General features: G+C 46.4%; 1 protein-coding gene across 5 annotated transcripts in view; it reads right to left on the reverse strand.

Annotated features, from left to right (window-relative positions):
* KCNAB3 (potassium voltage-gated channel subfamily A regulatory beta subunit 3) overlaps positions 1-23,675 on the reverse strand; it is a 169,639-nt gene that overhangs the window by 27,691 nt on the left and 118,273 nt on the right. For all 5 annotated transcript variants that reach the window (XM_068274011.1, XM_068274012.1, XM_068274015.1 and 2 more), the window contains exons 8-9: positions 21,674-21,760; positions 7,954-8,039 (exon numbers count right to left, since the gene is read on the reverse strand). In XM_068274011.1, coding sequence (XP_068130112.1) covers positions 7,954-8,039; positions 21,674-21,760 — 173 coding nt within the window. The remainder of the gene's footprint in view (positions 1-7,953; positions 8,040-21,673; positions 21,761-23,675) is intronic.

Here is a 23,675-nt window from a genome sequence, read left to right on the forward strand (position 1 = left end):
AAAAAGAAAATATATTTACAGTTGTAATAAGCATAGTAAAACATTGGTAAATATTACCGATATTTACTACTACTAAACCTAACCCTACTCTCACACAGAACCCTCCCTCTACCAATGCCTAACCCTAAAGGTACCCATACACTACATCCATTTCCCGTCGAAATCACTGTGATCAAATCTGCTGTGAAATCGTTAACGCAGACGTTGACCAATCGACCAATTTCCATCCGAAATCGATCGGGTCAGTCGATCTGTCCAGGTGGAAAATTTTGCTCGATCGCCGGCGGGTCGGGAGCACATGGTTAACGGCGTTTGATACAGCGACGACTGACGTAGCAGTAATATCACCTGTCCTCCGGCGCGAGTCCCGGGTCCCTGCAGTCTCACACTTCTTCCGGCGTCTTCTCCGTCTCCTCTTCACTTCCTGTCCCGTCCTGTGAGAAGGCGAAGTTCAAACAATAGAGCGCCCTCTACTGTTTTAACTTGCGCTTGTCACAGGACGGGACACAAAGTGAAGGGAAGAACAGAGGAGGATGCTGGAAGAAGTGAGAGACTGCAGGGACCCGGGGACTCGCGTCGGCGAACAAGTGATGATATTGCGGCGGCGAGGCAGGGGGCAGCTCCACATGTTGTGAATCGATTTCATGCTCAAATCGGTTCAACATCTGTGTGCACTGTATGGGCAGCCTAAAACTCCCCTGGTGGTGCCAAACCCTAATACCACCATGGTTGTGCCTAACCTTAAGAACCCCTCCCTGGTAGTGCCTAATCCTAAGACCCTCCTGGGGGTGCCTAATCCTAAGACCCTCCTGGGGGTGCCTAGCCCTAATACTTCCCTTATGGTGCCTCACCCTAAAGCTCAACACACACCATACAATCTTGGTTGTACAGATTTACCAAATCTATGTAGTATAAGGGCCAACAGATTGAAAATACCTTGAATGATTGATTAGATAAGCTATTATAATACATCAAAGTGGTAAGATTGAACAACCAAGATTGTATGGTGCATGTTGAGCCTAAATGTGGCCACACACGATACAATAAAATGATCCGATTTTACGGCAATTCGATAAAAACGATCGGATCTCCCGAAAAAATCGAAAGCTTTTTTCTCATTCGACTGAAAAATCCAATCGGATTTCCCGTTTTCATCGATTTTTATCGATCCGGAATGCCAGATATTTTTCTTCAATCTTTCTAAAGATTGTATGGTGTATGTTAGATTGTCATTTTATTAATAAACACACCCTAGCAATTTTCTCAGCGTTTCCAATCATTTTTATCATAATTGGGGAAGAAATTGAACATAGGTGTGTGGTACATTGGTCATATTTTTGAAATGTTACAATCAGTTGGAAACAGATATTTAAAAAATTGTATGGTGTGTGGCCACCTTAAGACCCCCTTTCTCCGCTGCAAATTAAGTAAATACAAAAAGTGGTACATTTGTAAGATAATACATTTCAAAATGATAATTTATGAAATTATAATTCTGAGAACGAATTTTTAAAATGTTAAAACGATAATTTACAAAAAAATGATATTTGTCGAAAACAAATTGTCGAAAACAATACTTTACAAAACCACTAATTCTCAAAACAAAAACATTTCCCACTATTTAACGGGTCCCCAAATCGTCCAGTTGTGCACCCAATCACCAATATTTAACATTAGAGTGAATGGCGGTGCCCAATTCGTCCACTTTTCAGATTAGCCTGACTTTCCTGCCTCCGCAAAAATGGCTTAGTGCACAGGAGGTCATCTATCATTTATCTAATTAAAGGGGAGCTGAAGAGAGAGGTATATGGAGGCTGCCATTTTTATTTCCTTTAAAGCAATACCAGTTGCCTGGCAGCACTGCTGATCCTCTGCCTCTAATACTATTAGCCGTAGCCCCTGAACAAGCATGCAGCAGATCAGGTGTTTCAGATCTGACAAGACTAGCTGCATGCTTGTTTCTGGTGTTATTCCGATACTACTGCAGCATAATAGACCAGCAGGGCTGCCAGGCAACTGGTATTGATTAAAAGGAAATAAATATGGCAGCCTCTATATACCTCTTACTTCAGTTCCCCTTTAAGACTGGGGGTGTTTTTCTTACTTTTCTTATTGCAGCCTTGAGACACTATTTCATTTTATAGAGGAGCGCTGCAGTTCTATTTGTTTCTCAATAAAATAAAAACTGCTGGATTACTGATGTTCCTCAATAATCTCCACTGCAGAAAATGCTTAGCAAATCAGGCTGCACGTTTCAAGTACTGGCCAGCTGGTGTCGCTGTCTGCACACGCTTGCTCTCAGCCTGGACCCAAAAGATTCTGCATTATATTCTTCTGTGACTCAGGTGACAGATTCCCAAATAAGCGCTTCTCATTACAGGCTAATGGGCTGAAGGTTATAGATAATGATCTGAGGAGTCTAACAGGAGAACATTAACCCAAAATAATTAAAGCCGTCTAAACCCAAAATTGAACGCGGCAAATAATAATAGCCAACTAGATGAGAAGAGAACGCAAACAGAGCCTAGAAGCAGGGTGGTGGACAGAGTGCCTGCAGCTCCATGGGACAAATGTCATTGTCACTGTGGTACAGCTCGCTTCCTGTCCTCTGTGGATTCAGCAGGATGGTGAGCCAAACAAATTTAACCTTAAAGCAGAACTGTAGATAGAATATAAACACATTGTTTCACTTACCTGGGGGTTCCCCAAGTCCCCAGCAGCCATCCTGTCCCGCGCCGCTTCTCGACGAGCCTCCGTTCTCCCGCCGCCAGCTACTTTCAGTTTCGCCGCCGGGCCACTGCGCCACGCGTATCCTTTCTTCACGTTCCCCGCTATTGCAGAGGGGAACGCAAAAAAAGGATACGCTTGGCAGGGCTGCGCTGGCATCGACTTACAAGTCGAGGTACGGGACGGAGTGGCGGCGGGGAACGGAGACTCGGGCAGGACCGGTTTATATCAACAGTTCCGCAGTGGCGCACGGAGGGGGTTGTTCTGAGTGTCTAGAACAACCCCCTGCACCGGGACCGGAAGTGGGGCTGCCGCATGGCCCGGCCGGCTGGGGAGAGAAGACAGAAGAAAATGATGGAGGCGCCAGCCGCGCTAATAAGGGATTCGGGAGCTTTATTCCTCCCTCCCTCTGAATGCCCCTCACCTGCGGTGAATGTGTGCCCGGCTCCCCCATGAGTGTGTGCGCAGCGGAGCGGTAGGTCCTCTTACCGCAGATCAGGCGCACCAGCAACTGGAGTCTCATGCTTCCTGTTTACCATGACGTCACAGGAAGCATGAGACTCCAGTTGCTGGTGCGCCTGATCTGCGGTAAGAGGACCTACCGCTCCGCTGCGCACACACTCATGGGGGAGCCGGGCACACATTCACCGCAGGTGAGGGGCATTCAGAGGGAGGGAGGGAGTGAGGAATAAAGCCGGTTCCCGCATCCCTTATCAGCGCGGCTGGCGCCTCCATCATTTTATTCTGTCTTCTCCCCCAGGCAATCTTCTCCCCACACAGGGGGCGGGCACCTTCCTTCACCTATCTTATACTGGGGGGCATATACCTATCTAATCTATCCTGGGGGGCATATACCTATCTAACCTATACTGGGGGGCATATTCCTATCTAATCTATACTGGGGGGCATATACCTATCTAACCTATACTGGGGGGAATATACCTATCTAACCTATACTGGGGGGCATATACCTATCTAATCTATACTGGGGGGCATATACCTATCTAACCTATACTGGGGGACATATACCTATCTAATCTATACTGGGGGGCATATACCTATGTAACCTATACTGGGGGGCATATACCTATCTAACCTATACTGGGGGGCATATACCTATCTAACCTATACTGGGGGGCATATACCTATCTAACCTATAGGGGGCATATTCCTATCTAAGCTATACTGGGGGGCATATCCCTATCAAACCTATACTGGGGGGCATATCCCTATCAAACCTATACTGGGGGGCATATACCTATCTAACCTATACTGGGGGGCATATACCTATCTAACCTATACTGGGGGGCATAGCCCTATCTAACCTATACTGGGGGGCATATCCCTATCAAACCTATACTGGGGGGCATATACCTATCTAACCTATACTGGGGGGCATATACCTATCTAACCTATACTGGGGCACCTACCTATCTAACCTATCCTGGGGGGCATATACCTATCTAACCTATACTGGGGGACATATACCTATCTAATCTATACTGGGGGGCATATACCTATCTAACCTATACTGGGGGCAACTATATGGGCTACCTATACTGGGGGGGACCTATAGCTGGCTACCTATACTGCGGGCACCTATACCTGTCTCCACGTTGGGGGCGCATTTTACGCCCTCACCCTGGGTGCAATTTAGCCTAGAAACTGCTAGTATTTGGCTCCACCCACACCATATTTTGGCCACGCCCACACACCACTTTCAGGAACCCCCCCCTTGGAAATCCTGGATTTGCCCCTGTTCCGCTTTAAAGGAATCATCAGGGGAAAATAAGGGAAATCCGATTTACTTACCTGGGGCTTTCTCCAGCCCCTCGCAGCCGTCTATCCCACGCTGACAGCTCTGTTTGCAGGTGCCGGCGCGGGGTCCCCGCACGGTGCAGAGGACGACCTCTGGGTCATCCTTACTGTGCCTGCGTGAAGCGCCGCTCTCAATCAAGCCCACGTTGTTGCCTATTACCCAGGCGCAATAGGCCTGTGCAGGCGCAGTAAGGACAACCTTGAGGTCGTCCTCTGCACCTTGCGGTGACCCCGGGCCGAAGTCTGCAAACGGAGCTGTCAGCATGGGAAAGACGGCTGTGAGGGGCTGGAGAAAGCCCCAGGTAAGTAAAACTGATTTCCCTTATTTTTCCCTGATGATTCCTTTAAGATAAGATGGCACATTAGATAGAGGAAGTGCAGGAATGTGCATATGTCAAACAGCCCGCGGTAACAGGACGCTATAGTGGGTGTCAATGTGTACAAAGATATGTGTTGACACCCGCTATAGCATCCTATTACCGCAGTAACGCGTGTAATGATACGTGTGTCGGCCCGCCGACTCAGAGTCGGCAAAAACGAAACTCACTACCAACGGGGGACCAGAGGATCCAGGAGTGACTACGAGGGCACAGGATGGCTGCAGGGGGCTGGTTAAAGCCCCAGGTAAGTGAAACTCATTTTTTTCCCTAGGGTTTAGGTTTCCTTTAACCTCCTGCACCTCCGATGGGCGTAAAGTCCTGGGGCCAGCTAATGCAGGAGATCGCGTGCAGACTGCGCGCGCATCTCCTGCTTGGGGGGCGGAGCTCCGCCCCGCCTTCAGTCTCCGGGAGACTGTTAGACGGTGCGATCGCCGTCTATTTCGCCGTCTATTTACATGTGTGACACGGCTGCCCCCCTGGGACACTGGAGAGCGATCGGCTCTCATAGGCAGAAGCCTATGACAGCCGATCGCCATGATTAGCCGGCTGTGGGGAAGGGAGGGAAAATATTTAAAGCAAAACAAACACAGAACATTTATATCGCTCTTTTCTCCTGGCGGACTCAAAGCGCCAGAGCTGCAGCCACAAGGAAGCACTCTATAGGCAGTAGCAGTGTTAGGGAGACTGGCCCAAGGTCTCCTACTGAATAGGTGCTGGCTTACTGAACAGGCAGAGCCAAGATTTGAACCCAGGTCTCCTGTGTCAGAGGCAGAGCCCTTAACCATTACACTATCCAGCAACAGTGTTTTTTATTAAAAAAACCAATTATAAAAATATTTGAATAAAAAAAAAAATAAACATAGGGAGAGCGATCAGACCCCACCAACAGAGAGCTCTGTTGGTGGGGAGAAAATGGGGGAAGGGGAATTACTTGTGTGCTGTGTTGCGCGGCCCTGCAGCTGCAGTGGCCTATTTTACTAAAAATGGCCTGGTCACTAGGGGGGTTTAGCACTGCGGTCCTCAAGAAGTTAAAGGGGTTCTGTGGATATATGGTATTTAAAAAACAAAAACTGACACTTCCCTGTGGCTTCTACTGGCCCCCTGCAGCTGTAATGTCCCGCGCCGTCCTCTATGATCCTCCGTTCCCCGCCGCTGGTCACGGTCCAATTATTTGTCTAACTAGACGAATGCAACTGTGCCTGCGCAGCGGCTGCATGCGTCCTCGCTCACGCTTGTGTTGAACTTTTCTTGTACTGCGTCTGCGCAGTCAGCTCCCCGATACGTGAGCGAGGACGTGCGCGGCTGCGCAGGCGCAGTTGCATTCATCCAGTTAGACAAATAACTGCACCGTGACCGGCAGCGGGGATCATAGAGGACAGCGCAGGACAGGACAGCTGCAGGGGGCTGGTAGAAGCCCCAGGGAAGTGTCAGTTTTTGTTTTTTAAATATATCCACAGAACCCCTTTAATAATCACAATTCATACATAGATGGCTATGGCGTGTAGCAAAAAAAAAATAAAAAATTGCATAATAACATGTATGCTGGGGGAACAGCGGCCGGGGGCGACGAGGCCATGAGATGGCGTCACAAAGCCAATTGCCGAAAGATTTCATGCTCAAATCGGTCGGGAATTGGCATGCAGTTTATGACGGCCAATAGATCTCTCTCCTATCAGATTTAATCACAGAGAGATCTGTCTATTGGTTGATCAGTGGCCAAAATCCCTAGATGTATGGGTACTTGCCTCTATGTAGCACCAAGCTCTATTAGGCAAATAGCGACAGAGAAGGTTGTCAAGTAAACATTAAAGTGAACCTCCAGACAAAATCTACTCAGCAGCACTGAAAAAGCTTGGTGTTTCTTTAAGGCTACTTTCACACCAAGACGTTGCGTTTTAGGGGACGTTAAGGTCGCATAACGTGCCCCTAACGCAACACCTGGTGGTGTTGGATGTGGACGCCAGAGTGAGCCGCGTTGTGCAGCTCACTCTGACGTCCGTGATGCGTACTTTGTGTCGCATGCGGCATCACGTGGTCCGGCCAGCCAATCGCCGCACTAAGCGGCCGCTCCAGGAAGTAAACACTGCACATCACAAAGTACAGTGAATATTAATTAGCCATGTGCCTGGCCGCTCTCCCCTCCTCCCCAACATTACTGAGCAGGTGCAAGCATTCTAACGCGGCTTAGCCGCGTATAACGCACAGCATGCAGTACTTTGCCTTGACGTCTAGCGTTACAATGTAACGCAACGTGGGCACTGTGAACAGCCCATTGATTTTTCATTACTGTGCGGTGGGCTGCATTACAGGCTGCTCTAATGTGCGCCTGTAACGTCTAACTGTGAAAGCAGCCTAACAGTTTCACAGCATCAGAACTTTGTTTTTCTTACCCAAGCCTCATTTTTGGCTGCACAGAAGCTAAGCTCCGCCCCATCAAAGAAAACTGCCCAGACATTTTTCCACTGATGCTGTGCAAAGCATGATGGGATTTCCTATGATGTTGTTCTCGTTGCCTAGCAACTGGGAGGGGTGATCAGGACACAGGACAGTTGGAACTGTGTCTCATGCTCCCTGTCACCTTCTTTCAACCAAAAAGATTGCTGCGCTCATGAAATCAAACATTTGCCTGTTCTTTTAAAACAGGGTGGGTAAGAGATTATATTACCTATCTATTTCAATTAACATAACTAATAGGCTGAAGTTCCCCTTTAAGATGAGAGCTACAATTTCCCATTCTCTGTATTCTTCCTAGAAATCTCCTTATTGGTGAATGGCTCATTAGTCACCATTGTCAATCCTTCAGAAGGATGCAAATATGGGTCTATCTTTGCCTTATTTCCCATGATCCCTTGCAGCCAGAAGCACTGAGGTGCTGCTGTTTGGTCACATGACTAAAGGAAAACAGCAGCTCGTCCATCATGGCTGCCACCTCTTCTCCTCTTCCTATAAACCTGAACTATGAGAATCCCGCAGCGGGGATCTGAGAGGAAATCTGTACACAATACTGCTGATGAGAAGCACAACCTACCATGATCTCCATGGCATTCCAGCGGGACGTCCCCCAGTACATGGCCATGCCTTGATTAATCACAAACGTCATTGCTCTGACAATCTCTGCAAATAAAGCAAACGGCAATAAGATATAATATTCACATATTCAGTGTACAACTCTGTTTAGATATGATTCACCTTTACATGTATACTGTGATCCTTCTACACAGCAGTAGCTGTAACTGTATATAAATACATAATACAGATGATATAGGGCATTAGACTATGACTATGGTAGGATTAGATTGTGAGCTCCTCTGAGGACAGTCAGTGACATGACTATGTACTTTGTTAAGTGCTGCAGAAGATGTCGGTGCTATATAAATACACAATAATAATAATATGGTAGAATATTAGACCATGACTATGGTAGGGATTCGATTGTGAGCTCCTCCGAGGACCGTCAGTGACATGACTATATACTCTGTAAAGTGCTGCAGAAGTTGTCAGCTCTATATAAATACATAATAATAATAATAATAATATGGTAGGACAGTAGACTATGACTATGGTAGGGATTACAGTGGTGTGAAAAACTATTTGCCCCCTTCCTGATTTCTTATTCTTTTGCATGTTTGTCACACTTAAATGTTTCTGCTCATCAAAAACCGTTAACTATTAGTCAAAGATGACATAATTGAACACAAAATGCAGTTTTAAATGATGGTTTTTATTATTTAGTGAGGAAAAAAAACTTAAAACCTACATGGCCCTGTGTGAAAAAGTGATTGCCCCCCCTTGTTAAAAAATAACTTAACTGTGGTTTATCACACCTGAGTTCAATTTCTGTACTCACCCCCAGGCCTGATTACTGCCACACCTGTTTCAATCGAGAAATCACTTAAATAGGAGCTATCTGACACAGAGAAGTAGACCAAAAGCACCTCAAAAGCTAGACATCATGCCAAGATCCAAAGAAATTCAGGAACAAATGAGAACAAAAGTACTGTAACTGAGATCTATCAGTCTGGTAAAGGTTATAAAGCCATTTCTAAAGCTTTGGGACTCCAGCGAACCGCAGTGAGAGCCATTATCCACAAATGGCAAAAAAATGGAACAGTGATAAACCTTCCCAGGAGTGGCTGGCCAAAATTACCCCAAGAGCGCAGAGAAAACTCATCCGAGAGGCCACAAAAGACCCCAGGACAACATCTAAAGAACTGCAGGCCTCACTTGCCTCAATTAAGGTCAGTGTTCACAACTCCACCATAAGAAAGAGACTGGGCGAAAACGGCCTGCATGGCAGATATCCAAGGCGCAAACCACTTTTAAGCAAAAAGAACATTAAGGCTTGTCTCAATTTTGCTAACAAAACATCTCAATGATTGCCAAGACTTGTGGGAAAATACCGTGTGGACCGCCGAGACAAAAGTTGAACTTTTTGGAAGGTGCGTGTCCTGTTAAATCTGTCGTAGAAGTAACACAGCATTTCAGCAAAAGAACATCATACCAACAGTAAAATATGGTGGTGGTAGTGTGATGGTCTGGGGTTGTTTTGCTGCTTCAGGACCTGGAAGGCTTGCTGTGATAGATGGAACCATGAATTCTACTGTCTACCAAAAAATCCTGAAGGAGAATGTCCGGCCATCTGTTCGTCAACTCAAGCTGAAGCGATCTTGGGTGCTGCAGCAGGACAATGACCCAAAAGACACCAGCAAATCCACCTCTGAATGGCTGAAGAAAAACAAAATGAAGACTTTGGAGTGGCCTAGTCAAAGCCCTGACCTGAATCCTATTGAGATGTTGTGGCATGACCTTAAAAAGGCAGTTCATGCTAGAAAACCCTCAAATAAAGCTGAATTACAACAATTCTGCAAAGATGAGTGGGCCAAAATTCCTCCAGAGCGCTGTAAAAGACTTGTTGCAAGTTATCGCAAACGCTTGATTGCAGTTATTGCTGCTAAGGGTGGCCCAACCAGTTATTAGGTTCAGGGAGCAATTTCTTTTTCACACAGGGCCATGTAGGTTTTTAGTTTTTTTTCTCACTAAATAATAAAAACCATCATTTAAAACTGCATTTAAAACTGCATTTTGTGTTCAATTATGTTGTCTTTAACTAATGGTTAACGTTTTTTGATGAGCAGAAACATTTAAGTGTGACAAACATGCAAAAGAATAAGAAATCAGGAAGGGGGCAAATAGTTTTTCACACCACTGTATATTGTAAGCTCCTCTGAGGACAGTCAGTGACATGACTATGTACTCTGTAAAGTGCTGCAGAAGATGTCACTTCTATATAAATACACAATAATAATAATATGGTAGAATATTAGACCATGACTATGGTAGGATTAGATTGTGAGCTCCTCCGAGTCAGTGACATAACTATGTACTCAATAAAACGCAGCAGAAGATGTCAGTGCTATATAAATACATAAAAATATGGTAGGACATAAGACTATGACTATGGTAGGTATTAGAGTGTATGCCCCTCTGAGGACAGTCCGTGACATGACTATGTACTCAAAGTTCTTTAGAAGTATTTACTATATAAATACATAATAATAATAATAATAATATGGTAGGGTAATAGACTATGACTATGGTAGGATTAGAGTGTGAGCTACTCTGAGGACAGTCAGTGACATGACTCTGTACTCTGCAAAGTGCTGCAGAGGGTATTGGCGCTATAGACATACATTATAATCTAGGCGTGCATAAGAACTTGTACTACACACACCGGTGGTGACATCTTGAAGATGAATATCTATAGCTGACATATATTACTATTGGCAGTGTGCTCTCGTCTCGCTGTACGGCACAGGACCTGCTGATCCCCCATTCAGCGCGTACGGCAGGAGAGAACACGCTGATCTATCATAGAGCGTATTATTCACAGATGCGCAGTATGTAGGTTAATCTAATAGCCCGGCTAGACGAGGAGATGGCTGTCAGTTTCACAAGCTTATACGTTGATTTATAGAAAGTAATTGTATGCCGGCTTCCTGCCTGCCTGCCAGCCCCTTCTGGAACTCTCTTATACTTGCAGATATATTCAGATAAATATAGCATTTCCTATTTTTAGGCCTCCATTCTTCTGTCCATCTGTAGCGGGAGCTGTGAAGGAGGTGGGGGCTATAATGTGCTGAGGTCAGCATCATTGCCAGGTTCGGGGCGGGAGGGGGGAAGGAAGGTGACAGCGGAACGGGAGATGATGGAAGACGAAAGGGAAATAATGAGGTTGGGGATGCGGAGATACCACGGGGAGATGGGGCCAAGCTGATTGGACAGGGAGGGGTTACTGATGCTAAGGGGAGGCTGGGGATTTAACAAGTGACAGATTGCCGAGTGCCTATTCCTTATGTACAGAGGAATCGGCCATATGTGAGTAAGTAGACTATGTGGGAAATATTAAAGAGGCGCTCAAGCTAAGTATGCAGCGTGAATGACATCGCTAGAGCCTATCCCAGGTGTAAAGGGAACCGAAACTGAGAAGGATATTTAAATAAAATAATACCAGTTGCCTGACTCTCCTGCTGATCCTGTGTCTCTAATACTTTCAGCCACAGACAATGAACAAGCATGCAGATCAGGTGCTCTGACTGAAGTCAGACTGGATTAGCTGCATGCTTGTTTCCGGTGTGTGATTCAGTCACTACTGCAGCCAAAGAGATCAGCAGGGCTGCCAGGCAACCGGTATTGTTTAAAAGGAAACCTCCGTATCCCTCTCAGTTTAGGTTCCCTTTAAAGAGGAACTCTAGTGAAAATAACACAATGAATAAAATTGCTTATTGTTTACAATTTTCATTTATAGATTATTTAGTCAGTGTTTGCTCATTGTAAAATCTTTCCTCTCCCTGATTTACATTCTGACATTTATCTCTGGTGGTGACATCTTTAGTTCTGCCAGGTGATCTGTACGGAATGTTCGTTACTGAGAGTTCTATGCACAGAGGGAGATACTGCTGGCTTGACAGCTGGAAAAAAGCTGTTATTTCCCACAATGCAAAAGAGGGCACCCAGCAGGCAGTGTGCACTTATTTTGGATGTCACATGGTCAGACCTGATTGCCCCGCCCAACAGCTAAATTCAGAGAGGAGGGGAAGAAAGCTGAAGTGGAGCGTCTGAAAAGCATTTGACCCGTTAAATAGATATTCTGTTCACCCCTCTGCTTTTATTACTCATCACTTAAAACTTTGCACTGCAGAGGCATAGCTAAGGTTTTCAGCGCACGGGAACAAAGACAGTTTTTGCACCCTCCCCCCCCCCCACCCCACCCTCAGGACAAAATGGTCGTGGCCACACATCAGAATGTGGTCGTGGGTGGAGTCAAATGTAAAAATGCTGTTTAGCCCGATGTGCCCCCCCCCCATAGATAGCGATATGTTCCCCTCTTCCCCCCATTTAGATAGCTAAATGTGCCCCCTTCCAACATTCAGATGATGTGCCCCCTTCCCCACCCTGTTTAGATAGCCAGATGTGCCCCCTTTAAATAGCCAAATGTGCCCCCCTATTGATAGCCATATGTGCCCCTCTTCCTCTATTTAGATAGCCAGGTGTGCCCCCCTATAGATAAGCAGCTGTACCCCCCTTTAGATAAGCAGCTGTGCCCCCCTATAGATAAGCAGCTGTGCCCCCCTATAGATAAGCAGTGGTGCCCCCCTTTAGATAGCCAGGTGTGCCCCCCTATAGATAAGCAGCTGTACCCCCCTTTAGATAAGCAGCTGTGCCCCCCTATAGATAGGCAGCTGTGCCCCCCTATAGATAGGCAGCTGTGCCCCCCTTTAGATAGCCAGGTGTACCCCCCTATAGATAAGCAGCTGTGCCCACCTTTAGATAGGCAGCTGTGCCCCCCTATAGATAGGCAGCTGTGTCCTACTTTAGATAGGCAGCTGTGCCCTACTTTTTCTACTGCTGTTAACAATTCTTCTCTCTTCTGCAGAGGGAGGGAGAGAAGCAGGGGCACTTTGGGCAACCAGCAAGCCACCTCTCAGACACGTTGGGGTGCGGAGGCCAGGCTGAGCGCCCTCACAGTGCTGTGCCCAGGGACATATGTCCCCATTTGCCCACCCATAGCTACGCCTCTGGCACACTGCTTATTGATATTAAAAATGTGCTTTTTCTCTGGAAGCAATGTTGTATACTAGAGGGTTGCCTAATTATAAAAAGCAGGGCCAGATTTCTGGGAAGGCCACAAAGGCCATGGCCTTGGGTGAAAAAAGCAGAAGGGCGGCAGAGATAAGTGGCCACATGTCAAAGTCAATCATCTCTCTTGGTCCGCAGCCACCCTGCATTTATAAATGTACCCCTGCAGAGACATGGGCCGTAGCTAATAAAAGATAAACCTCTCTCCTGAGCAGCTGCCCTGCATTTATAAATGTACTCCTGCAGAGACATGGGCCGTAGCTAATAAAAGATAAACCTCGGGGTGGGGAGACATCTGACAACCCCTCATAATACTCCTGGGGCTGCACAATGAGCAGACCTGGATCAGGAAGCTGTAATCTAACAGAAAAAAAGCTCTAAATAATCAAGCCAATGTTTTCTCATTTCAAGTCTGGAAACACTCCAGAGTCCGACGGAAGCCAAAAGAACGTCCACGCAAATTGCATTTATTTTAGAAGGCAGTCAGGAGGGTGGCGTTTGTGTTCTGCTATACGTTTCCTTTGGAGACCAACTAAACAGAATTGTAAAAAGTCAAATTCTCTGAGCAATCAAGACAATTAATGTCAATTATATGCATCACTATTTTAAAGGACAACTGAAGTGAGAGGGATACGGAGGCTGACATTTCCTATTAAGCAACACTAGTTCCTTTTCCTCTAATACTTTAAGCCACAGTCCCTGAACAAGCATGCAGCAGATCACAAGTTTCTGACATTATTGTCAGATTTGACATGATTAGCTGCATGCTTGTTTCTGGTGTTGTTCAGACACTACTGCAGCCAAATAGATCAGCAGGGCAGCCAGGCAACTGGTATTAATTAACAGGAAATAAATATGTCAGCCTCCATTTTCTACTTACTTCAGTTGTCCTTTAATGTGGGCATTCCAGGATCAAAACCCAGGAATGTAGCTGTGTTTGCCTGCAGCTGTGTACCTATTCATAGAAAAATAAGACTTCTAGAGCCTGATTGGTTCCCTGTAAGAAGACTGCGGTCTTGTAACCGCTCACCACCAACTACCTCAGTAGCACAAATCTGCATCTTCACTATGGGCTGGTGCACACCGAGCGGCTTTTTGGGCGTTTTCAGATCCGCTTGCGGCTGCGGATCTGCTTGGTCAATGTATCTCAATGGGGTGGTGCACACCAGAGCGGCAGGCGTTTTGCAGAAACGAAAAATGCCTGGGTGAGGCATTTTTTGGATTGCGGATGCGTTTCTGCCTCAATGTTAAGTATAGGAAAAACGCAAACCGCTCTGAAAAACGGCACTTCAGAGCGGTTTTGCAGGCGTTTTTGTTACAGAAGCTGTCCAGTAACAGCTTTACTGTAACAATATATGAAATCTACTATACTGAAAACCGCAGCAGCAATCCGCAAAACGCTAGCAAAACGCCTCATAAAAATAAAAAAAAGCGTTTAAAAATCTGCTAGCGTTTTGCGGATCTGCTAGCGGGTTTTGGTGTGCACCAGCCCTGAGGGCTGGTGCACACCGAGCGGCTTTTTCCGCATTTTCAGATCCGCTTGCGGCTGCGGATCTGCTTGGTCAATGTATCTCAATGGGGTGGTGCACACCAGAGCGGCAGGCGTTTTGCAGAAACGAAAAATGCCTGGGTGAGGCATTTTTTGGATTTCGGATGCGTTTCTGCCCCAATGTTAAGTATAGGAAAAACGCAAACCGCTCTGAAAAACGCCTGTTCAGAGCGGTTTTGCAGGCGTTCTTGTTACAGAAGCTGTTCAGTAACAGCTTTACTGTAACAATATATGAAATCTACTATACTGAAAACCGCAGCAGCAATCCGCAAAACGCTAGCAAAACGCCATAGAAAAATAAAAAAAAGCGTTTCAAAATCTGCTAGCGTTTTGCGGATCTGCTTGCGGTTTTTGGTGTGCACCAGCCCATAGAGAACATTTTTTTACTTCCATGCAGGAAAATGTAGTCTGGCAACTATTGTTCTTCCTATGTTGAGTGTCACATGGTCAGACTTGATTGCCCCACCCACCACCTGAGTTCAGAGGGGAGAGGAAGAGAGCTGACGCTATGCCAAATGTTCGCATAGCAATGTGTGTGTTCAGGGTTGGCGCTACCATAGAGGCAAAGGAGGCAGCTGCCCCAGGGCCCCAGAGCTTGTAGGGGCCCCCAGTAGCTACAAGAGGAAAAAAATTTTTTTCAAATCGGCCTTATAGTTTTTGAGAAAATCGATTTTAAAGTTTCTAAGAAAAAAAAATACACATTTAAAAACCGTCCGACTTTAGTGGTTAATAGCAAATCCACCTTAAAGGGAAGGTTCAGGGACTAGCTAAAAAAAATAAAAATCCATTTCCACTTACCTGGGGCTTCCTCCAGCCCGTGGCAGGCAGGAGGTGCCCTCGGCGCCGCTCCGCAGGCTCCCGGTGGTCTCCGGTGGCCGGCCCGACCTGGCCAGGCCGGCGGCCAGGTCGGGCCTCTTCTGCGCTCCATGGTGCGTTCCACGCCGGCGCGCTGACGTCATCGGACGTCCTCCGGGCTGTACTGCGCAGGCTCAGTAGTTCTGAGCCTGCGCAGTACAACCCGGAGGACGTCCGATGACGTCAGCGCGCCGGCGTGGAACGCACCATGGAGCGCAGAAGAGGCCCGACCTGGCCGCCGGCCTGGCCAGGTCGGGTCGGCCACCGGAGACCACCGGGAGCCTGCGGAGCGGCGCCGAGGGCACCTCCTGCCTGCCACGGGCTGGAGGAAGCCCCAGGTAAGTGGAAATGGATTTTTATTTTTTTTAGCTAGTCCCTGAACCTTCCCTTTAAATGCTAGAAACCCTAAATTTGCAGGATATGTTAAGGAGATCATTAGGAATAAGAGGGAAAAAAACAATTTTTCAAAAAGACCTTATAGTTTTTGAGAAAATCGATTTTAAAGTTTCGAAGGAAAAAAGTATTCTTTTAAATGCGGTAAATGTCACTTTTAGTAGCAAACCTAACGGTAGTGTAATTTTACATGCATCAAACGAAAGCGCAATAAATTTCCTGACGGGGTTTCCAGGGGGTCCATACGCAGCCGCAGCGCTTTGGCCAGGAATTGCTATACAGCCGCAATATGGCTGTATGAAGATCCCTGCCATTTTTTCCTATTTTCCCAATTTTTTTGTTATGTTTAGAGTGTGGGAATTTTTTTTTAAAAAAAAATTATGTGGGGTCTCCCCTCCTGAAACTTTTTAACCCCTTGTCCCCCATGCAGGCTGGGATAGCCAGAATGTGGAGCTCCGACCGATTGGGACACACCCTGACTATACCAGCTGCAAAAAAGGTCCCCTAATGCCGATTTTTGTTCCGGGGTATATGTTGCGGGGGCCCCCCAGGTTTATTTTGCCCTGGGGCCCCATTGTTGCTTAAACCGGCCCTGTGTGTGTTAACTGGGTAACCTGGCGCTAATTAGTTAATGAGCGGTGCTCCCCTTGTGCTAGTGATGGTAAATTTGTTCTGCACTACCTGCGCACAGCAACTTTGCCAAAGATTACTGCATCCGGCCCCAGAGCTCCAAAAGCAGCTGACTGTCACTTTTATAAACAGGCCCCGTGGTATGTGGATGAGTGGAGGTCCCTTTTAAAGCAGCAAGGACAGCCATACTATCCCAGGAAAAAAATACTTGTTCTGCTTACACAACATATGTATTGTACTGTCCATATTTTGATTTCAGTGCATTTTATATAGTAGACAAATAGAAAACTGTTCCAGGCATGTTCCATCTTTACTGCCTCAGACTGAAGCCAATCCTGATGTCATTTCCTCTCTTACTCTTTTTTCCTCTTACTGTGATATCTAGCATGCTTTGTGAAGAAATGTAAGCACAGCATAGACTGTATTTCAGCAGCTTCTGCAGAGGGGTGAGGTGTATTTCCCTTATCAGCCTCATGTCACACTGAACTGCCCTCAGCCAATCAGTGAGGAGCAGGAAGGTGGGAGGGGAGACAACAAGCTTCCCTCTCCCGGGCAATGTACCAGAATACAGCCAGGCTGACAGCAGACACATTTATGATTATATTGGAATGCTTGCAATGCATGGTAAGGTTATAGACTGCATAACAAACACAGTAGTGGGTAAATGGAATTTAATTTTGTGTCTGACAATCCCACTTTAATTCTAGACTGGCCTATCTCTGGCACTGATAAGAGAAGACATGGCTTCCCCCGCAGGCGTCCTCCCACAGACTGTGGATAACAAGGTACCTCTTGCAAGGTGGAGGTCACAGATGTAATCCTATATGGGGGTCACACATAACAAGGAGCTGCTGCACAAATAACTGGCCCCGCTGTGACTTTTCATCCTGCTCATGCGATGCAGAGTGACAGAACGCCTCTATTTCCTCTCTACATTGGCGAGCCGACGGTAACGAGCATCTCCGCAGGCTCACGTGTGCTCGTTAGCGCTAACTTCTTAACCCTTGATTGACTAAAAGATCACTTGCATGCTTGTAAGCAGTCTTGTTAAAGAGAACCTTTATTTGATGGACAAATAGGCAGCGATATTTTGCTGATTATATTTGGCCCCCTGCCTAAACAATATCCCCGCCCCCCATTCCCTGCTCCCCCATTAGACCACAGGCATTCCTCTGATGAATCCTTGGATCCCAGCAGGCAGCAATGTTGGATTTTCAGCTATACCAATAATGATGCCTTGAGAAAAAGATACAGAGAAATTCCAGCTTACGCAAGTTCTGTATGCGGAAAAGCGTCATGCTTGTTCTTTGGTTCATTTACAGCATGGAAGGTCAGTCACAGCCCACTGTTAGCCTAAGGCAGTGATGGCTAACCTTGGCACTCCAGCTGTGGTGTAACTACAAGTCCCATGAGGCAAGAGGCATTGCAATACTCTGAAAGCTCTAAGCATGACTCGGGGAGGCAGAGGCATGATGGGATTTGTAGTTTTGTCACAGCTGGAGTGCCAAGGTTAGCCATCACTGGCCTAAGGCCTAGACGTTAAGTTGCAGAGAGACTTTTTTGGGGGCTGTACAGAGAATATATAGTCTTGTCACTAACTGTCCCTCAGAGGGGATCACAATCTAATTCCTACTATAGTCACATGTCTGAATCATGTAGTGTATGTATCGCAGTCTAGGGCCAATTTTAGGGGGAAGCCAATTAACATATTTGTATGTTTTTGGGATGTGTGAGAAAACCAGAGTGCCTAGAGGAAACCCACACAGACACGGGGAGAACATACAAACTCCTTGCAGATGTTGACCTGGCTGGGATTACGAACCGGGGACCCAGCGCTGCAAGGCGAGAGCGCTAACCACTACGCCACCGTGCTGCCCCGGTCATAATGCAGAACAGGGAAGTGCATGTAGCACTGTAAAGGTACCTACACATCAAGTGATTTTGGCAGTCAACTGACCAAGAGACAGATATCTCTGATCGAATTTGATTGGAGAGAGATCTGTTAGCCACCATTAGCCGTCGGCCGATTACCGATCGATTTCAGCATGAAATCTTGCTGGAACCAGCCTTGCGACGCTGCCACACCACCCCCGGGCGCTGTCCCCCAACGTTTTATTTCCCCCTCGGAGCCCCATGCAGTTATACTTGATCTGCCGCCGACCGCAACGCCATCCTTATGTTTGCGTCCCCACGTGTTTGCCGGCGTTATAGCATGTGGGGTGGGTGTGTGTGTCATGTCAGATGGGCACCCCACTTGCTATATGCCAGTAGTCACATGGGACTGGACACACGCAAATGGGGGACAGGTAAAGCATAGGCAAACGCATGGGGGGATTCCAGCTGCCCAGAATCCCTCTTTAGACCAGGGCTGGTACAGGCAAACATTAAGACACCAGAATATCTGCAGGCATCCTGCAGCTCACAGCACTGCCCCCTTTCTTTCCCTGCTACAGTTGACTTTGGATGGAGCAGCAGTGTGTGTACAGAACATGGAGCAGCAGTGTGTGTACAGAGCATGGAGCAGCTCTGGGGAACTTAACAGCCAGGTATGAGCACAGCCCTGTGCCCTGCTGTATGAATGCTTCACTTTCCCCTTCATTACTAATGTCGGCTGTCCTCATTATTATCTGTATTCAAACTGTTCTTGATCGATCCCATTGTTGATTGGAGGCAGATTGGAAATTTAGGAAATAATTGTCAGATCCTGTCAGTCGGACATAATTGCATTTATGTGTACCCAGCATGATGGCCTACCATACTATTATACTGTATTGTGCATGGCTGAAGAAAACCTTTCAGGAATCCCGCCCTTGAAAATCCTGGGTTTGCCCCTGGGTAAAGTATAACTGCACGGGCACCAGGGGGGACATAAAACATTGGGGGAGGGTTTCCGTAGCATTCGTGATTGTTTATCGCACGCTGTTACCTCCGTGCACCTGATCGATTATGTCAGCCTGAGATTTCAATCGATACATGCGACTAATTTTCGCCTGAAATTGGTTGAATTGTCGATCAGGCATGCTCTTGGCTCGTCTATAGAGCTATGGCTACCTTAAGTTTTGAGTGTGAACCCCATTGTTACAAGCACTGTGTCTTTCTGAGCACAAATAAAACATCCCGTTAAGGTTCAGCCCTCAGTCTCCCCAAAACGTGGCCCAGATACGTAGTAGGGAGTTCACCCCCCACAACCCTCAACATGCAGGCCAGCACAGTGGCTTAGTGGTTAGCGCTCTCGCCTTGCAATGTTTCTGGTTTATTCCCAGCCAGGGCACTATCTGCACGGAGTTTGTATGTTCTCCCCGTGTCTGCGTGGGTTTCCTCCAGGCACTCTGGTTTCTTCCCGAAAAACATACAGATAAGTTAATTGGCTTCCCCCAAAGACAAATTGGCCCTAGACTGCGATATATACACTACATGATACATACCTTCCAACGTTTTGAGATGAGAAAGAGGGACACTTAAAGAGAACCCGAGGTGGGGTTCTCACAATGAAATCACAATACAGAGGTTGGGTCTGTCTATAGAGCCCAGACTCTGTTGCTAATCAGATCCCCCTGAAATCCCCCTGCGCTCGGCAATACCCCATAAATGACAGCCGCGCTGCCGACACGCAGCGTGTCAGCAGCGGCTGTGTTTACCTTTAGAACGTCAGTCTCCGCTCTCCCCGCCTCCTGCATTGCTCCGGTGCCGCCTGCGTCCCTTCCCTCCCCGCTGATTGGAGGGAAGGTACGCGGGCGGGGATGGAGCTCTGCAGGAGGTGGGGGAGAGCAGAGACTGATGTTACAAAGGTAAACACAGCCGCATAGCGCGGCTGTCACTTATGGGGTCTGGCTGAGCAGAGGGGAGATTTAGGGTGGATCTGTTTAGCAACAGAGGCTGGGCTCTATAGGCAGAGCCAGCCTCTGTATGGGGATTTCATTGTGAGAACCCCGCCTCGGGTTCTCTTTAAGACACACCCCTGATCACACCCCTAGTCACGCATTCATAAACATTTCATAAGAAAAATATGTTGTTTTATAATTCAAACCACACTGGTCCTTTCTATCCTGGTTCATTTTTCTTCATATTTACATTTTAAAATTAGTAGTATATCAATTTAAAGCCTGCCTGAGTGATTAACTAGTCAATTGCAGCATGTTTTTAAGGATACGTAACCTCCTTCCCCTTTTTCATAATTTTGCTAGTATGTAACTACCAGGTTATTCCTGAGTTTCCCGTTTGCATGGTAAGTAATAGTAGTTATGCATATGATTTGCATCTGAGTTGAATGCGAAGTGTGCAGATAGCTTATTAGAGAAGCTGCACGTGTAAGCTGTTGATCATTTCGGATGCAGCCTTTGTGGTATGCGCTGGCCCTCTCCTCGCTGTCCATTAAAATGTAAGTTACACATTTTTGCTTAGCTGCTCCCAAGGTTATACATTTGTTGTTTTTAATTTAGGTTAGGCCACTTGCCCAGAGGTCTGCCAGTGTCCAGTATATTATACTTTGCATGCAAACTATAGTGGAAGCCAAAGTTCCTCCATAGTATAATAAATGTAGCATTTGTTTTGGACGCAGGGCATGCATTTTCAGCCTAATAGAGGTGGTGCATGCCTGAGCGATTAACCAGTCAATTGCAGCATGTTTTTAGGGATGCGCAACCTTCCCCCTTTTTCATATCAATTTAAAGGATGGGAATAAAGTTTTGAGTCAATCAAACACATTTTCTAGTAGATATACATATATTTACACAGAAAAAGGGACAAAGTCCTGAAAGAGGGACAAATGAGGAGGAAAGAGGGACAGTTGGGAGCTATGATGATACATACAGTACATACAGTATGACTATGGTAGGGATTAGACTGTGAGCCCCTCTGAGGGACAGTTACTTGACAAGATAATATACTCTGTACAGCGCTGCAGAGGATGTTGGTCCTTTATAAATACCAAATAATAATAATTAAAAAGTAAATAATAACAAAACACATCATTCTGTTATGACTGAATGTCGGATGTAGACGTCCAGTTTACTATCTGCTCCTCAGAGGCCAACAAAGAGCAGGAATCTCTTTACTGCGCCTCTAATAATAACACATCCAGCCATTTACTGGTAAATCTATATCAGTGAGGATTCTCGCCCTCCCAGTCACAGAGAGACAGCGGTGCTGAAAGTCATGAAAGGCACACATAGCGGGATTGATTCACCTTCCATCGGGCTGTTCGGGTCCATTCGATTCGCAAAGACAATATCGACATAATCGAGCTGCAGCCGTTCCAGGGACCCCCGGAGACCTGCGGACCACACAACACCAATAGCACAGCAATCAGAATATAGAATGAGCAAGACTAGGAAATAACATCAACACAACACCAATAACCAGAGCTGAGATAAGGTCCTCCAGCACCCAAGGCTGAGACACCAAAGTGCGCCCCTCCATCCCTCCCACCCCAGCCGTCACACACTGATTGCTATTACACTAAGAGGCACCCCAGAGCCCCCAGCACCTTAAAGAGACTCTGAAGCGAGAATAAATCTCGCTTCAGAGCTCATAGTTAGCAGGGGCATGTGTGCCCCTGCTAAAACGCCGCTATCTCGCCGCTAAACGGGGTCCCTTTACCCCCAAACCCACCCCCACAAACGTTAGTTGTGGAATTGGTCGTTCCTGGAGGCAGGGCTAACGGCTGCAGCCCTGCCTCCAGTCGTGTCTATCAGCGGCGCATCGCCGTGAAGGAAGACTGAGAGGGGCGTAGGAGAGGCGGAGATAAGCGCTGACAGACGCGCGTGGGGCAGGGCTGCAGCCGTTAGCACTGCCCCAATGCGGAAGCGCTCCCCGGCTTCACCGAGGGGATTTGGGGGATCAGGGACCTCCGTTAAGCCGCGGAATAGCGGCGGTTTAGCAGGGGCACACATGCCCCTGCTATCTATGAGGTCTGAAGCGAGATTTATTCTCGCTTCAGACTCTTTAAAGGGACTCCGAGCACCTCTCATGGGCATGCCTTTAAAGAGACTCCGACCAGTACTGCAAAGTACTTAAAGATGCATACCTTTCTGTAGGTTGTGCTCTCCTCTTTAATTTGATGCCTCTTTCAATCGCCATTCTAAACCAAATAGTTTTCGTACAATTTCTATTTAAAATTGCGGCAGCCATCTTGGCTATGTTATAACTTCCGGGTCACCCCTGTCTTCTCTGTTAGAGAAGTGCATCACTGAATGAAGCAGAAAGAGGAAGTGACACGCTTGGCCATTGCAAGAGGCTCTTCCAGAGGGGTCATAGCACGACTTTGTTGGAAGTCGTCTGGCTTAAAAGCATGCCCATGAGTGGTGCTCGGAGTCCTTTTAATCTCTAGTTATCTGGCTTGCAGCCACTGCCATGTATCCCCTTTTCTTATTTCTCTCTGCTTCAAACACAATTAGGAATGACAGCTGAGTGAGTTGTGTGCCCCCTCCTACACTGCGCCCCGAGGCTGAAGCCTCTTTTGCCTCGGCCCGGCCCTGCCAATAACACAGCATTCAGAATATAAAATGAGCAAGACTAGGAAATAACATCACTACATTTAAAGAGACACTGAAGCGAAAAAAAAAATGATGATATTATGATTTGTATGTGTAGTACAGCTAAGAAAAAAAACATTAAGATCAGATACATCAGTCTAATTGTTTCCAGTACATGAAGAGTTGAGAAACTCCAGTTGTTATCTCTATGTAAAAAAGCTATTAAGCTCTCCGACTAACTTAGTCATGGAGAGGGCTGTTATCTGACTTTTATTATCTCAACTGTTCCTGGACTATTTACTTTTTCTCTGCCAGAGGAGAGGTCATTACTTCACAGACTGCTCTGAAAGACTCATTTTGAATGCTGAGTGTTGTGTAATCTGCACATATTATAGAGTGATGTAATGTTAGAAAAAACACTATATACCTGAAAATAAAAATATGAGAATATTTTCTTTGCTGCTAATCTTCTAGTAATTATTCATAGTACACAACCAATTCACTATATCATGTATATATTTTCGCTTCAGTGTCTCTTTAAGCTTGCAAGGGCCCATTTGTGTCTTGGAAGTCATTATACATTTTATTTATCATGTTACTTTTGTCACTGTATTTTGTATATTGGTGTATACCTTCCTTTTCACAAAATGATATTTTCGATTTCAAGAAAAATAGGCAATATATTTTTGCATTTTTGAGTTTTCAGCAAAAAAA

Source organism: Hyperolius riggenbachi, chromosome 3, assembly GCF_040937935.1.
Source record: "Hyperolius riggenbachi isolate aHypRig1 chromosome 3, aHypRig1.pri, whole genome shotgun sequence".
NCBI classification, from domain to species: Eukaryota; Metazoa; Chordata; class Amphibia; order Anura; family Hyperoliidae; genus Hyperolius; species Hyperolius riggenbachi.